Source organism: Mesoplodon densirostris, chromosome 2 (assembly GCF_025265405.1).
Source record: "Mesoplodon densirostris isolate mMesDen1 chromosome 2, mMesDen1 primary haplotype, whole genome shotgun sequence".
Taxonomy (NCBI): domain Eukaryota; kingdom Metazoa; phylum Chordata; class Mammalia; order Artiodactyla; family Ziphiidae; genus Mesoplodon; species Mesoplodon densirostris.
This window is the reverse complement of record NC_082662.1, coordinates 149,556,729-149,573,930: the sequence shown is the minus strand read 5'-3', so window position 1 is coordinate 149,573,930 and position 17,202 is coordinate 149,556,729. Positions and strand designations below refer to the sequence as shown.

The 17,202-nt window shown below is 37.3% G+C and overlaps 1 protein-coding gene across 5 annotated transcripts in view; it reads left to right on the top strand.

Moving 5' to 3' along the window:
- The window catches only part of HMCN1 (hemicentin 1), a 755,474-nt gene extending 738,530 nt beyond the window's left edge, over window positions 1-16,944 (top strand). For all 5 annotated transcript variants that reach the window (XM_060091137.1, XM_060091136.1, XM_060091134.1 and 2 more), the window contains 3 exons: window positions 47-166; window positions 13,786-13,912; window positions 15,436-16,944. In XM_060091137.1, the coding sequence (XP_059947120.1) occupies window positions 47-166; window positions 13,786-13,912; window positions 15,436-15,802 (614 nt within the window). In that variant the 3' untranslated portion in view covers window positions 15,803-16,944. The remainder of the gene's footprint in view (window positions 1-46; window positions 167-13,785; window positions 13,913-15,435) is intronic.
- Window positions 16,945-17,202: the final 258 nt, after the last annotated feature.

Genomic DNA, 17,202 nt, shown 5'->3' with positions numbered 1-17,202 from the left:
TGCCTTTGCTTTGCATGGTTATACACACTGCTTTTTTTCTGCACAGATATTGATGAATGTGAAAATAGAGACACCTGCCAGCATGAGTGTAAAAATACCTTTGGGAGCTATCAATGTATCTGCCCACCTGGCTATCAACTCATGCTCAATGGAAAGACATGTCAAGGTGAGAAAACGTTGGGACATTTATTGCTACAACTTAACATAAAATGAATATAGTGTGAGAAATGTCTTTTTTTTGAGTAATTTTTCTTCTAGTTGCTTCCTCTCCTCTCACATTCCCATGGGTCAGACTTATCTATAATCCTTGCTTTTGCAAGCAGGAGAAAGCAATTAAGCAAAGGAAGATTTGAGAAACACTTTTGGTATGGTCTTACTAGAAGGAGCAAGAATGCCTAAGCTGCTTCATATCATATATATATATTTAAAACTAAATGGAAATAGACCTCTTCAAACATGTTTTCACAGTTCAGCTAAGAAGAAAGGAGAAATGAGAAGAGTGCTCAGTATTAGGCATTATTTTATACTTTGTCTTAGTGGTCAGTGGGTAACTGATTAATCCACTCATTCTTTGAGTCAAATGATGAGTAACAATCATGTGACAGAGTTGCAGGATGCAGGAGGTTAAAACAGATGAATAATGTACACTCTCTTCCCTTTATGATCTTAGAGTCTAGTGGAGACAGACATGCAAATAAGTGCATAATCAACATACAAGGTTGTAGGTGTTATAACTGTTTTAGATAACGTGTAGTGATGGTAGAAAGAAAATCAATCTCAATAGCAAAATTGTTACACAAAAATGTGAAAGGAGCATTGTATATTGATGAGGTTCAGTATGTTGTAACGTGTCCTTGATCAAAAGAATATGAACTTGTATAAATCGTTAAAATCTTCTAAGAAACCACCTCAATTCCATGGACAAAATCTAAGAATATTATATAGGTCTTAATAAGCCTCTGAATTTTATTAGTTCCTGTCATGTATAAAACGCTTCCCTTCACAAAAGACTTGCTAGGATGCAGCTCATGGAAATGTGTTCCAGAAGCCAAGACCAGGATGCACAATGGCTTCACCTGAGTTACCATGAGCTTCCACACACTTACTCAACCCAGTCACCCATCACACTCCCTGAGAGCCCCCACTGATCCTGTGGGCTGGAGAAGGAAAATGAACTCAATAATAACCTTTACTCCCAGCCGTCACTCAAACATTTATGAAGAACTTACCCTGTGAGGAACATCTTACCAAGTTTTGAAATACTGGAAGAACATACATACATTATAGTTTTATGTTTTTCCAAAACAACTATTATCTCATTTTAATCAGAAGTATAGTTTTGTCAAGAACAATAATTTGTACCCATTCTACAGATGATAAAACTAATTCTCAGAGTGGTTATGTGAGTCTCAATGTCCTAGAACCATCAAGAGCAAGGGTAGGACTTGTTCACAGATCTCACAATGTCAGGAATGGTCCTTTGTCTCTCCTGTGATGCTATGAACACCAGGGTCATTGTATTGTGGGAGCAGACAGAGGTTAGAGCACTTATGTTGTCCATATTTTATAACTTCTCCAGCTCTTCAACCCAAGAATCCTTCTGAAGAGGTGGCAGTGCACAACACTAACATTCCACTCCCAACAGGTGCACCAGGCACCAAGAAAGGAAGGAGTTAGATACTAAGCATTTGGAATAACCAGCCAGACTGCAAACTCCTTAGCCAGATTTTTATATTTATTTATTTATTTATTTATTTATTTATTTTATTTTTGGCTGCATTGGGTCTTTGTTGCCGCGCACGGGCTTTCTCTAGTTGCGGCAAGTGGGGGCTACTCTTCATTGTGGTGCATGGGCTTCTCATTGCAGTGGCTTCTCTTGTTATGGAGCACAGGCTCTTGGCATGTGGGCTTCAGTAGTTGTGGCACACGGGCTGACTTGCTCCGCGGCATGTAGGATCTTCCCAGACTGGGGCTCGAACCCATGTCCCCTGCATTGGCAGGTGGATTCCTAACCACTGCACCACCAGGGAAGCCCCTTTAGCCAGATTTTTAAGGGTTATATTATGTCATATTCTCATTAGAGGATCTTTTCTTCTCTAAATTATTCCAGTTTGTTTTTTTTAGTTGTCCTTGTCACTCTTTCAGTTCAAAACATTTTTCAGCTTTCACTTGTACTCCAGAGAGTGGAAAATAATGTGCACAAATCAGAAACAGGTGTCATTTAAAATGTCTGCAATTTAAATGAGTTACATATTTTTGTGGTTTTAAAAAAAGACATGAGGGACTTCCCTGGTGGCACAGTGGTTAAGAATCCGCCTGCCAATGCAGGGGATATGGGTTCGATCCCTGGTCCAGGAGGATCCCACATGCTGTGGAGCAACTAAGCCAGTGTGCCACAACTACTGAGCCTGCACTCTAGAGCCCGAGAACCACAGCTGCTGAGCCCACGTGCCACAACTACTGAAGCCCGCACGCCTAAAGCCCATGCTCTGTGACAAGAGAAGCCACTGCAATGAGAAGCCCGTGCACCACAATGAAGAGTAGCCCCCTCTTGCCGCAACTAGAGAAAGTTCGTGCACAGCAACAAAGACCCAATGCAGCCAATAATTAATTAATTAATTTTTTAAAAAGTTGTCTAAGAAAAGACATGAGAGACAACAATTATGACCTTTAAAGAAGTCTTTACTCTAAAGAATAACTTGGAGTCTTTATAGCTTTAGAAAGTGTTTGAGGCATTTATGAGGAACAAAATGCTACTTTTCATTCACAGATAAATTTTTGAAGCTTTATACATTAGTGATAGAAATGTCAGTAATAAAAGGGATATTGAAGTGAATTTGACATTGAATGAGGACAAAGACTAGTCTAAAGTGGAAGTCACCAGACTTCAAAATGAAAAACAAAAAACATGACCAATTATAATTTGCCTCAGAAGCAGAGAGGAGAAACTAAAAAATCCATATGCTAATTTTAAGCACCATTAATCTAATTCTAAAACTGTAAAAACACTACATGTTGGCATTGCATTTGAAATGAGTGTTCTAATCTATCCAAGTTTTTAAGAAGCAATTCATAATGTTTGTCAAGAATCTAAATTACTCTACACCCTCTATAAGACAAATGTTTCAAGTATGCTTATCCTAAATTACTTTTTTAATGTATCCAGAGCACTTGGTTAATGCATTCATATGTTCTAAAGTTATTATTGTGAAAGTTTTTCAGCTCATCTTGGTATTCTTTTCTTGTAGCAATAATATTTATGTTATGAAATCCCTATACTTTAATTTTTATCATAATAATTTTCTAATAATATTTTATAAAAGCCAGACATCACCACACTGTCAGTTAACAGAAGACAGTCTGATTTCTCCATCTTTTCTAGCTTCTTTTTTTAAGACCAATGAGTAAAGTGAATGAACAGAGTGATTAGAGTGAATGCCTACAGGATACTTACTCCTGAGGAGATAGCAGTAGACAGAAGACAAAGGAGGGCTACCTTCCCCGAAGCTCAAACACTTTATGAAAGCTCTTCTATAGGAAGTGTACATTATTATGGAGCTAGAGACAAACACTTTGTATATTAGATTCTCATATCTCTGATAGATTTATTTGCAGCCAACGAAAATCTGTGATAAGGTAGCTGTTCTTATTATGCCTGGACATGTGTCCAGATTCTGGCCTCTAATCACCATTTTCACGGACCCTAGCAGCCCACTGGCCTCCATGTTTCTGCATGAGCTCACTCTAAAAATTAAAGCTAAAATGAAATTTGGAGTATGGATGGGCAGGGAATTTTTTTTATGGAGAGAAAAGAAGATTAATTGAATTTCTTTCACATTTTCCTAAAAGGCTTTTCACTTCATTCTGAGACAGTCTCATTTTGTCAAGGAGATGGAGCACTGCTGGCAGATAAAATCATAATTAGAAATTGGTTTACAGAGACAAAAGGCAAGATTTAACTGAAATAAAACATGTTTCACTCTGTTCCATTCCTGGAGGAAAACTAGTCCTAATATAAAATGAGCAATAGAAAGCACATTATGTCATTATCAGCACATCTAAGTAACTAAAAAGTCAAGTAAGTGATTTACTCCATATCATTCTAGCTTAATATCTTTTGACTTTGTACAGACTATTGTTAAGTTTAAAGAAACTAATTACATTGTATGTCATTTCCTTAAGAAATGGAATATGTTTGGAACCAAATCTAAAAATGCTCATTTTTGACACAGAAATGCAAAGGGCAAATAATTTTAAAATTTAACATTTATTCTCCACGATTTATATACTGTCTCTTGGAGTATCTTCTCGCCTTTTTTTATAGTAATATTCCAAGTTATTTACAAGTTCACAAAAGAACTTCACAAATTTAACCCAAGATCAATATAAATACCATCATGCAGATACCAAGTCACTACTATGAAATGACATAATAGTTACACATAGCCATTGGTTGTGGCACCAATTCCATGACTGAAGCACATTTGACCTTTAGAACCTACCTCTCCAAAAAACTGATTTGGGTCCAATTATACATCAGAATCTATGTTTATTCAAATACTAAAGAAGAAAATGTTACAAGTGGCTCTGTGCAGCCCATTGACTTAAACTTTCTCTAAAATTAGTCTTCATATTTTTTGTTTACCTACTCCAAAAAGAAATTTGAAAACCTTATACTTCACTCATACTTGTAAAAATCAACCTCCAAAGTTTCTTACCGTGTTTAAATAGTTACAGAGAATGTGAGTTCTGGCATTGTTGTTTGGTGTTTACGTGCTTTCAATGTATTTTCATCAAAACTTTGGAACTGCACACTTAACTCAGTTACTGGAGGATGACCACCATATAATTTAAAAGTGTGTACTCATTATAAAACCAACCAGACTGTCAGAAAAATGTCTAAAGTCATTTTTCTATTCAAGTAAAAGTGTTAGTAGGTGTTCCTATGACAGCCAGCTCACTTCTGAAATCTAATTTAAAATGGAGAGCTAAGACCATTGGTTTGTAACCATGATGAAATAAGGCCTGCCACTATCAATATATGCCACCAATTCTCTTACCCTTCCTATGTGCCTGGAAGCATTGTATACCCTATATCATAAAGAGATTTGCAATTAGTGGAAACATTTTTTTGTAAAGCAGAAGAAGGATGTAAGAGGGAAGATTTTGGGAAAGGAGAACTCCAGGCCATAGGAAATTCTCAAGCAGATTGATTTTAGGAAGGAGAACTTAGGAGGGAAAATCAAAATCTGAATGGAGAGCAGGACAAGATGGTGGAGTAGATGGATCTTGAGCTCACATCCTCTCAAAAGCACAACAAAATCACAACTAACTGCTCAACAACCATTGATTTAAAAAAAGACTGGAACCTACCAAAAAAGATAGTCTACATCCAAAGACATTACAAATAGAACTACCATACGACCCAGCAATCCCACTACTGGGCATATACCCTGAGAAAACCATAATTCAAAGAGAGTCTTGTACCAAAATGTTCATTGCAGCTCTATTTACAATAGCCAGGACATGGAAGCAACCTAAGTGTCCATTAACAGATGAATGGATAAAGAAGATGTGGCACATATATACAATGGAATATTACTCAGCCATAAAAAGAAACGAAATTGAGTTATTTGTGGTGAGGTGGATGGACCTAGAGTCTGTCATACAGAGTGAAGTAAGTCAGAAAGAGAAAAATAAATACCATATGCTAACACATATATATGGAATCTAAAAAAAAAAAAAAAAAGGTCATGAAGAACCTAGGGGTAAGACAGGAATAAAGACACAGACCTACTAGAGCTTGGACTTGAGGATATGGGGAGGGGTGGGGGAGGCTGTGATGAGGTGAGAGAGTGGCATGGACATATATACACTACCAAGCGTAAAGTGGATAGCTAGTAGGAAGCAGCCACGTAACACAGGGAGATCAGCTAGGTGGTTTGTGACCGCCTAGAGGGGTGGGAGGGAGGGAGACGCAGGAGGGAAGAGAAATGGGAATGTGTATATGTGTAAGTGATTCACTTTGTTATAAAGCAGAAACTAACACACCATTGTAAAGCAATTATACTCCAATAAAGATGTTAAAAAGAAAATAAAAGAAGAAGAAACCCAACGAGACGGTACAAGGGGCTCACTCGCAATATAATCAAACCCCATGACCCCCACGTGGGCAACCCACAAACTGGAGAACAGTTATATCACAGAAGTTCTCCTACAGGAGTGAGTTCTGAACCCCATGTCAGGCTCCCAGCCTGGGGGTCTGGCATTGGGAGAAGGAGCCCCCAGAGCACTTGATGTTGAAGGCCAGTGGGGCTTGAGTCCACGAGCTCCACAGGAGTAAGGGAAACAGAGACCCACTCTTGGAGGATGCATATAAGGTCTTGTGTACACCATGACCCAGGGCAAAAGCAGTGACTTCATTAGGAGCCTGGGCCAGACCTACCTGCTGGTCCTGGAGGATTTCCTGAGGAGGTTGGGGGCAGCTGTGGCTCACTGTGGGGACAAGGACACCAGTGGCAGAGGTACGGGGGGTTATTTATTAGCATGAGCTCCCCTAGAGGCTGCCATCTTGTATCATGATCTGACCCGACCCAACAGCCTGTAGGCCCCAATGCTGGACACCTCAGGCCAAACAAGCAACAGGGCAGGAACACAGCCCCACACATCAGCAGACAGGCTGCATAAGGACTTCCTGAGCCCACAGCCACCTCTAGACATGCCCTTTGACATGGCCTTACCCACCAGAGGGTCAAGACCCAGCTTCACCCACCAGAAGCAAGAAAACTTCAGTCTGGCAGCCTGCAGAACTGAGTCCATAAACACAGATAAGAACCTACCCCAGGACTAGCTGGTCCCTGGCCCTTGGTGACAAGAAGGGAGTGTACTTCTGGGACACATAGGACATCCCCTACAGGGAGCCACTTCTCCAAGGTCAAGAAACATAAGTAACCTTCCACATACATAAAAATACAAATAGAAATCTAGACAAAATGAGGGGGAGAGGAGTATGTTCCAGACCAACGAAGAAGATAAAACCCCAGAAGAACAACTAAGTGATGTGGAGATAGACAATGTACCTGAGAAAGAGTTTGGGGTAATGATCATAAAGATGATCCAAGAACTCAGGAAAACAATGGATGCACAGAGCAAGAAGTGACAAGAAGTTTTTAACTAAGAGTTAGAAAATATAAAGAACAACCATACAGAGTTGAATACAATAACTGAAGTGAAAAACACACTAAAAGGAATCAGAAGCAGAATAAGTGAGGCAGAGAATGGGTTAAGTGAGCTGGAAGACAGAGTGGTGGAAATCACTGCCACATAACAGAATAAAGAAAAAAATGAAAAGAAATGAGGATAGTTTAAAAAACCTCTGGGACAACATCAAACGTACCAACATTCACATTGTAGAGGTCCCAGAAGGAGGAGAGAGGGGGAAAAGGGCCTGAGGAGATGTAAAGAGATAATAGCCAAAAATTCCCTAACATGGGAAAGGAAACAGTAACCCATGTCCAGGAAGTGGAGAGAGCACCATATAGGATCAACCAAAGGAGGAACATGCCAAGGCACATAGTAATCAAACTGACAAAGAGAAAACATTAAAAGCAACAAGGGAAAAGGAACAAGTAACCTCATGGGGCTTCCCTTGTATGTTATCAGCTGATTTTTCAGCAGAAAATCTGGCCAGAAGAGAGTGGTACAATATAAATAAGGTGATGAAAGGGAAAAACCCACAACCTAGGATTCTCTACTCAGCAAGGCTCTCATTCAGATTTTGATGGAGTAATCAAAAGCTTTACAGACAAGCAAAAGCCAAAAGAATTCAGTACCACCAAACCAGCTTTACAACAAATACTTAGGGAACATCTCTAGATAGAAAAGAAAAGGCCACAACTAGAAACAAGAAGATTACAAAATGGGAAAGCTCACTGGTAAAGGCAAACCTACAGTAAAGGTAGGAAATCATCCATATTCAAATATGATCTCTAACCCAGTAATCGTGAGAGGACAGTAAAAATGCAAGATACTTGAAGTACACTTGAAATTAAGAGATCAGCAACTTAAAACAATTATGTATATATATAGACAGCTATATGAAAACCTAATGGCAAATGCAAACCAAAAATCTATAATAGATATACACACACACACACACAAACAAAAAAAATGGAATCCAAACACAACTCTAAAGATAGTCATCAAATCACAAGAGAACAAAAGAGGAAGGGAAGAAAAAACACCTACAAAACAAATCCAAAAGAATTAACAAAATGGCAGTAAGAACATACATATCAATAATTACCTTAAATGTAAATGGATTAAATGCTCTAACCAAAAGACATGTTTACAAACAGATGAATTGATAGAAAAACAAGACTGGTATATATAGAGTCTACAAGAGACCACTTCAGATATAGGGACACACAGACTGAAAGTGAGGGAATGGAAAAAGGTATTCCATGCAAATGGAAATCAAAAGAAAGCTGCAGTAGCAATACTCATATCAGACAAAAGAGACTTTAAAATAAAGACTACTACAAGAGACAAAGAAGAACACCACATAATGATCAAGGGATCAATCTAAGAAGAAGAGATAACAATTGTAACTATATTGGGTTGGCCAAAAGTTCTTTCAGGTTTTTCCTTAAGATGTTACAGAAAAACCCAAACGAACTTATTGGCCAACCCAATATAGGCACTCAACATAGGAGCACCATAATATGTGAGGCAATTATTAACAGACATAAAAGGAGAAATTGACAGTAGCATAGTAATAGCGGGGGACTTTAACACCCCATTTATATTAATGGACAGATCGTCCAGACAGAAAATTAGTAAGGAAACACAGCGCTTAAGTGACACATTTGACCAGATGGACTTAATTGATGTTTATAGAGCATTCCATCCAAAAGCAGCAGAATACACATTCAAGTTCAAATGGAACATACTCCAGGACTGATCACATTCTGGGCCACAAAGCAAGCTTCAGTAAATTTAAGCAAATTGAAATCATAATCAAGCATCTTTTCTGACCACAATGCTATGAGATTAGGAATCAACTACAAGAAAAGAACTGCAAAAAACACAAACACATGGAGGCTAAACAGTATGCTACTAAACAAATGGATCACTGGAGAAAGCAGAGGAAATCAAAAAATACCTAGAGACAAATGAAAACAAAAACATGACGATCCAAAACCTATGGGACACAGAAAAAGCAGTTCTAAGAGAGAAGTTTATAGCTGTACAAGCTTACCTCAGGAAATAAGAAAAGTCTCAAACAACCTAGCCTTACACCTAAAGCAATTACAGAAAGAAGAATAAACAAAACCCAAAGTTAGTAGAAGTAAAGAAATCATAAAGATCAGAGTAGAAATAAATGAAATAGAGATGAAGAAAACAGTAGAAAATATCAGTAAAACTAAAATCTGGTTCTTTAAAAAAGGAATGAACCTATGTATATGTATAACTGAATTACTGTGCTATACACCTGAAACTAACATAACATTGTAAATCAATTATACTCCAATAAAATAAAAATAAGTCAAAGTATTAAAGTGAAAATAAAAGCCGGTTCTTTGAAAAGATAAACAAAATTGATAAACCTTCAGACTCATCAAGAAAAAAGTGAGAGGGCCCAAATCAATAAAATCAGAAATGAACAAGGAGGTGTTACAACTGAAACTACAGAAATACAAAGGACCATACTAAAAGCAACTCTATGCCAATAACATGGACAGCCTAGAAAAAAATGGACAACTTCTTAGGAAGGTACAATCTCCCAAGACTGAATCAGGAAGAAATAGGAAATATGAACAGAATAATCACAAGTACTGAAATTGAAACTGATTAAAAAATTTCAAACAAACAAAAGTCCAGGACCAGAAGGCTTCACAGGCAAGTTCTATCAAACATTTAGAAAAGAGTAAACACCTACTCCTTCTAAAGCTGTTCCAAAAATTTGCAGAGGAAGGAACACTTCCAAACTCATTCAACAAGGCCACCATCACTCTGATACCAAAACCAGGCAAAGATACCACAAAAAAAGAAAAAACACAGGCCAATATCACTGATGAACATAGGTGCAAAACTCCTCAAAATACTAGCAAACTAAATCCAACAATACATTAAAAGTATCATACACCATGATCAACTGGGATTTACCCCAGGGATGCAAAGATTTTTCAATATCCACAAATCAATCAGTGTGATATACCACAGTAAAAAAATTGAAGAATAAAAACCATATGATCATCTCAATAGATGCAGAAAAAGCTTTTGATAAAATTCAACATCCATTTATGATATAAAAAAAAAAACCTCTCCAGTGGGCATAGAGGGAACCTACCTCAACATCATAAAGGCCATATATAACAAACCCACAGCTAAAATTATATTCAATGGAGAAAAGCTGAAAGCATTTCCTCTAAGATCAGGAACAAGACAAGGATATCCACACTCCACTTTTATTCAGCATTATTTTGGAAGTCCTAGCCATGGCATTCAGAGAAGAAAAATAAAAGGAAGCCAGATTGGCAAAGAAGAAGTAAAACTGTCACTATTTGCAGATGACATGATACTATACATAGAGAATCCTAAAGATGCAATGAAAAAACTACTAAACCTTAATAAATTCAGTAAAGTTGCTGGATACAAAATTAATACACTGAAATCTTTTGCATTTCTATACACTAACAATGAAAGATCAGAAAGAGAAATTAAGGAAACAATCCCATTTACCATTGCATCAGAAAGAATAAAATACCTAGGAATAAACCTACCTAAGGGGGGAAAAAAACTTACCTAAGGAGACGAAAGACCTATACTCTGAAAATTATAAGATGCTGATGAAAGAAATCAAAGATAACAAACAGATGGAAAGATATACCATGTTCTTGGATTGGAACAATCAATACTGTCAACATGACTATACTACCTGAGGCAAACTGCAGATTTAATGCAGTCCCTATCAAATTACCAATGGCATTTTTCACAGAACCAGAACAAATAATTCTAAAATTTGTATGGAAACACAAAAGACCCCAAATAGCCAAAGCAATCTTGAGACAGAAAAACAGCTAGAGGAATCAGACTCCCCTACTTCAGACTATACTACGAAGCTACAGTAATCAAAACAGTATGGTACTGGCACAAAAACAAACATAGATCAATGGAACAGGATAGAAAGCCAGGAAATAAACCCACACACCTATGGTCAAGTAATCTACAACAAAGGAGGCAAGACTATACAATAGAGAAAAGACAGCCTGTTCAGTAAGTGATGCTGGGAAAACTGGACAGCTATGTGTAAGAAAATGAAATCAGAACATTCTCTAACACCATGCACAAAAATAAACTCAGAATGGGTTAAAGACCTAAATGTAAAGCCAGATACTATAAAACTCCTAAAGGAAAACATAGGCAGGATACTCTCTGACATATATCATAGCAATATCTTTTTGAATCTGTCTCCTGAGTAATGGAAATAAAAACAAAATAAATAAAGTAGGAACAAATGGGACCTCATTAAACTTAAAAGCTTTTGCAGAGCAAAGGAAACCATAAAAAAATGAAAAGACAACCTACAAAATGGGAGAAAATATTTGTGAATGCTGCTACTGACAGGGATTAATCTCCAAAACATACAAACAGCTCATACAGCTCATGACCAAAAAAAAAAAAAAAAAAACCCAATCAAAAAATGGGCAGAAGCTCTAAATAGACACTTTTCCAAAGAAGACATACAGATGGCCAAAAGGCACATGAAAAGATGCTCATGCCTAGTGATTAGAGATATGCAAATCAAAACTACAATGAGGTATCATCTCACACTGATCAGAATGGACCTCATCAAAAAGTCTCAAAATAATAAATGCTGGAGAGGGTGTGGATAAAACAGAACACTTCTACACTGTTGGTTGGAATGTAAATTGATACAGCCACTATGGAGAACAGCACGGAGGTACCTTAAGAAGCTAAAAGTGGAGCTACCATATGATCCTGCTACTGTACTCCTGGGCATATATCCAGAGGAAACCATAATTCGAAAATATACATGCACCCCAATGTTCATTGCAGCAGTATTTACAATAGCCAAGACATGGAAGCAATCTAAATGTCCATCGACAGAGGAATGGATAAGGACAGTGTAGTATATATATACAATGGAATGTTAGCCATAAAAAGAATGAACTGATGCCATTTGCAGCAACATAGATGGACCTAGAGATTTTCATACTAAATGAAGTCAGGGAATGACAAATATCATATGATATCACTTATATGTGGAATCTAAAAAAAAAATTGAACTTCTATAAAGAACAGAAATAGACTAATAGACATAGAAAACAAACTTATGGTTACCAAAGGGGAAAAGGGGGGAGGGCTAAATTAGGAGTTTGGGATTAACATATACACACTACTATATATAAAATAGATAACCAACAAGGAACTACTGTATAGCACAGGGAATTATACTCAATATTTTGTAATAACCTGTAAGGGAGAAGAATCTGAAAAAGAATATATATACATATATATGTATGTATATGTATATATATATGTATGTATAACTGAATCACTTTGTTGTACATCTGAAACTAACACAACATTGTAAATCAGCTGTACTTTACTAAAATTTTTTTTTAATCTGAATGGAAATTGATTCCCAAAATATTTGCCTGCTCTCATACTGCTGGGAATTTTCATGCACTACAAGGGGAATACAGATAGCACAGTTTGAAACTATTGCTCTCAAATATGATTCTTAACTTTGGGGTCTTAATTCTTTAAATTGTGTTGAGCTCTATGACTGATAAATTTTCTGGAAGGAGAGTCCAATCTCAGCCTTGCTTTATCTCTCTTGCTTACTCATGCATGGGTACCTACACACTCGCGCACAGAAACGTTTTCATTCACAGATCTCCTGATGCTCAAATATGGACCTCAAGTTAAGAATCATTGCTTAAAAACACTCATTTTCAGAAAGCTCAAAAATAAGTTTCTTTTAGCTTCATCTTGATGCTTCTTAATTTTGGTGATTTAAGAGTGTTTTTATTTAACAACTTTGCATAGAAAACAACAAAATAAAGAGCATTTCATTTGCATGTCCCCCCAGTAACCTAGGGAGAGATACTTTAGGGAGAGCATCTGAGCAACTGAGGCTGGCTTCTACACAGTTCAGATTTGATCAAACTTGGATTATGGTTCTTGACCCTGTTTTTTTTTTTTTATTCCATCTCTCTCCACAAGATCTGAGTGATGTGTACAGTCTTCCCTAAATTTATAACTTCTTTAATTTCCACTACCCTGCTTCCCACTCAACAATTTGAACTTACAAAAGAAAATACTAGGGAAGGATCAAGGATCACTCATGTTTTAAAGAGATTCTTCACTTTACAGAAAGGTTCACAAATGTCCTTTAAATTTTTAGCTTGTTTTTAGTGAACTTAACGTATTATGGGCTTTACAAAACTCAAATGCATTTTGTTTCTAAACATAAAGAACAGGTTTCTTAGTAGCTTCCCTTCTACGTTTATAGCTCTTATTTTTCAATGTCTTTTCACATATGTTTAAAAAAAACTTAGAGCAGTCTGGGAAATAGCACACCAGGAATCAGGATCCCCACTTGGTGGGTGAAGAAGCTTAAGTGCAGCTACCAAGTTCATTCATGGCGAGGAGAAAGCTAGCGCTCAACATTCCAGTCCAGTATCCACAATGCCTGCCCTGATGGTGTGTTCTGACCCGAGTTGCTGATGGTGCATGTTCCTTGTGCTATTGTAGATGTTGATGAGTGTCTGGAGCAGAATGTGCACTGTGGGCCGAATCGCATGTGCTTCAATATGAGAGGAAGTTACCAGTGCATCCAGACGCCCTGTCCACCCAACTACCAATGGGATCCTGTGTCAGGGTATGTCTTGCCTTCTCTTCCCAGACATGCTTTTGAAAATCCTTCTTCTTCTCTCTTCTTGACCAACAACCCCTGTCTGCAGTCATGTTTCACTCACAGGAAGTCAATAGCCCCCCAGGGGATAGAGAGTTACGGTGTGTTCCTTCTTCAGTGAACTGGCAAAAAAAATGAGCTCATCCTGCAGCAGCCACTGCAGCTGAAACCATCACTTTGAGCTGCAGGGTTTCTTGGAGCAAGTCTCCCCAGCATGTAATCCACCAGGCAACATCTAGAATTCTGCCTCAGCAGGAAGCATTTTATAGGGTGATGGAGCCTGCTTTTCTTTGAAATTGTCTCATTTCCGTTGGTGTTGCCTCTCAGCCGTTAGAGCGCTCTAAGAAGTATCATGGCTGTTATGGTGATGAGTCAACATGACTCCATGAGAGCGTGGAGGAGAGCAAAGATGAGTCAGTGGTCTGTCCATTCACATCTCATCTTGCTTACGTATCCTGCTGTCTGAAACACTGTCTTTTCTGGGTTCTGAATAAACCACTCTTCTATTTTCTCCCTCCCCTTACAGAAATGTTGTATTCTGTTTAGGTACCAAGTTATTGGGGTGCTTGGAAAATGAGACAATAGCCATAATGAATAGGATCCACTAATAAGGTGGTTCTGAAACCAAATGCTGGTTGGATCTCACACTTTGTTTTCCTCTCAGTGGTGACTACCATGTTACTGTAACATGGTCAAGTGTGGACTGGCCAGGATCCATCAAAAACCTATTTGTAATCTGTCTGAGGGTAATAGGAAGGAAAGGGAAAAAATTAAAAGTGCAGACTTAGGATACTTTTAAAAATACTATGACTGAAGAATCCCTATCTTCAGAACATGGTCCTTTGTACTTTTTTTTTTTTTAGTTTTACTCTTTATTACCAGTGGTTTCTGGCAGACAATTTAAAAGTCATGATGACTCAAAAACAACCACTGTGGGCCATGGAAAAAGAAAATATAGTATTTTTAATCTAAAATCATATGGAAGGCAAATACAGTAGGAATTTTTTTTTTAGGAGTCCTAATTGACCTTTTATTATTTTTAGAAAAGTAAACCAAATATCAGTATATTCTATTTTCTGCTTTCAAATAGACTTAGGGTAGATGTTAAAATTTTAAAATCATTTACATTCCTCTCTTTAAGAAGTCCTTGTTTCCAATATATGTGAAGATGCTTCTCTTTCCAAAACTGACTTTTCATTTTAAAGACAATCTTGTGGTACTCATACTTTCTTCAATGGTTCAAAAGCTTCTGATTTTAATAGAGCTGAGAGAGAGATATATGACTCTAGACCAGCACACTCTCATCACCATCTGGCATCTGGTTTCCGTTAATGACACAGAACATGGGGTGAGCCTTAGTGCTTTGCAGTCAGACTGTCTCCTGCCTTTAATGCCCAAAAGTTGTCATGGATCACAATCACCTGCATCATGCTTTCTCCTGCTTCCAAGCCAAGATAACTGTATACATTTCATGTGTTTGTTGTCCCTAGGTTCTGCCTCAAGAACTGTCCACCCAATGATTTGGAATGTGCCTTGAGCCCGTATGCCTTGGAATACAAACTTGTCTCCCTCCCATTTGGAATAGACGCCAATCAGGATTTGATCCGGCTGGTTGCATACACACAGGATGGAGTGATGCATCCCAGGACAACTTTCCTCATGATAGATGAGGAACAGACTGTTCCTTTTGCCTTAAGGGATGAAAACCTTAAAGGAGTGGTGTACACAACACGACCACTACGAGAACCAGAGACCTACCGCATGAGGGTTCAAGCCTTATCCTACAGTACCAACGGGACCATTGAATATCAGACCACATTCATAGTTTATATAGCTGTGTCTGCCTATCCATACTAAGCAGCTCTTCAAAGCCTAATCCACATAATTAAACTGCATATATCATGGGAATCAAATTCTCTTCCAGATTACTGTCTCCTGAACAGTTGCAATCTTGGCAACTTGAAAAGGGTGCTATGCTCTTTTGTGTGCCTTCCTTGGTACTGCTGAGGTATTTTCATGATCCCATATCTTTTGGTAAGGTCTAGAAAAGTCCCTTAGTATTTTCTTTATTTATTACACTGGAGCAGTTACTTCGCAAAGATTATTCTGAACATCTAACAGGACCCATCAGTGATGTGTTATAGTAACATAGTAGCTAAGATAATTTCCTGTAAAAAAAAAAAAAAATCCAAGTGGATTTGAGCATTTAACCATTTTTAGAATAATGAAACTGGTTGCTATGTGTTTTGATCAAAGCTTACCGAGTAACTTATGAAGATGCTTTTTTATGTATTAATACTTTATAATAGGACTTACATACTTATGTTCACTTAGGAAAGAAAGAAATACCACTCACTGTAGAAATATAGTACAGCTTCTAGAAAGTTTTGATACCAAATGATGCTCACCTTGATTGAACATCCAAAATAAGGAGATTATTTTCAGTGACTTTGTGGAACCAGCTGAACCAGTTAGGATAATAGGAAAAAAATATTTTTGTCCTCAGTGATTATTTATGGCATGGATCTTTGCTCTAACATTTTTGACATGGCCTTCCATTCAGTTAGTGCCATAACTTTTTTTCTTTAATTTTTTTTAAAGTCTTTATTGAATTTGTTACAATACTGCTTCTGTTTTATGTCTTGGTTTTTGGCCATGAGACATGTGGGATCTTAGCTCCCCAACCAGGGATTGAACCCACACACCCTGCATTGGAAGGTGAAGTCCTAACCACTGGACTGCCAGGGAAGTCTCATCTCCGTAACTTTTACGTTCTAGACTTGTTAAATTTTCCTGTCAATTGGAAACAATTTTTTTTAAATACCAGTGGGACCGTTTTGTTTTTCTTGAAAATCTTGTATGTTCAAATTAGCATAAATGTTAAACGTCAATACACTGTAAATGGTGGTAACAGACTCTGGAAACAATTGCCAGGATGTATTCTATTTTTATGAAGTGTACATATATTTCCTTCGTGTGTATTTTCTATATAATATCTGATGGACTCTTTTATAAAGTTATTTTATGAAAAAATAACATTGTTACAGTAAAACCTGCCTAAATAAAGTTTCACATCCTTTTTCTTAACGTTTTTGAAAACCTAAAATTTGTTTCCTTATAGCTAAAGTATTAAAGTTTATAGACACACATACATATATGTGTATGTCATACATATCATAATTTAATCATCACAACTCTTGAGATAGTATTATTCACATTTTATATGTCAGGATCCTAGGATTCAGATAACTTATGTA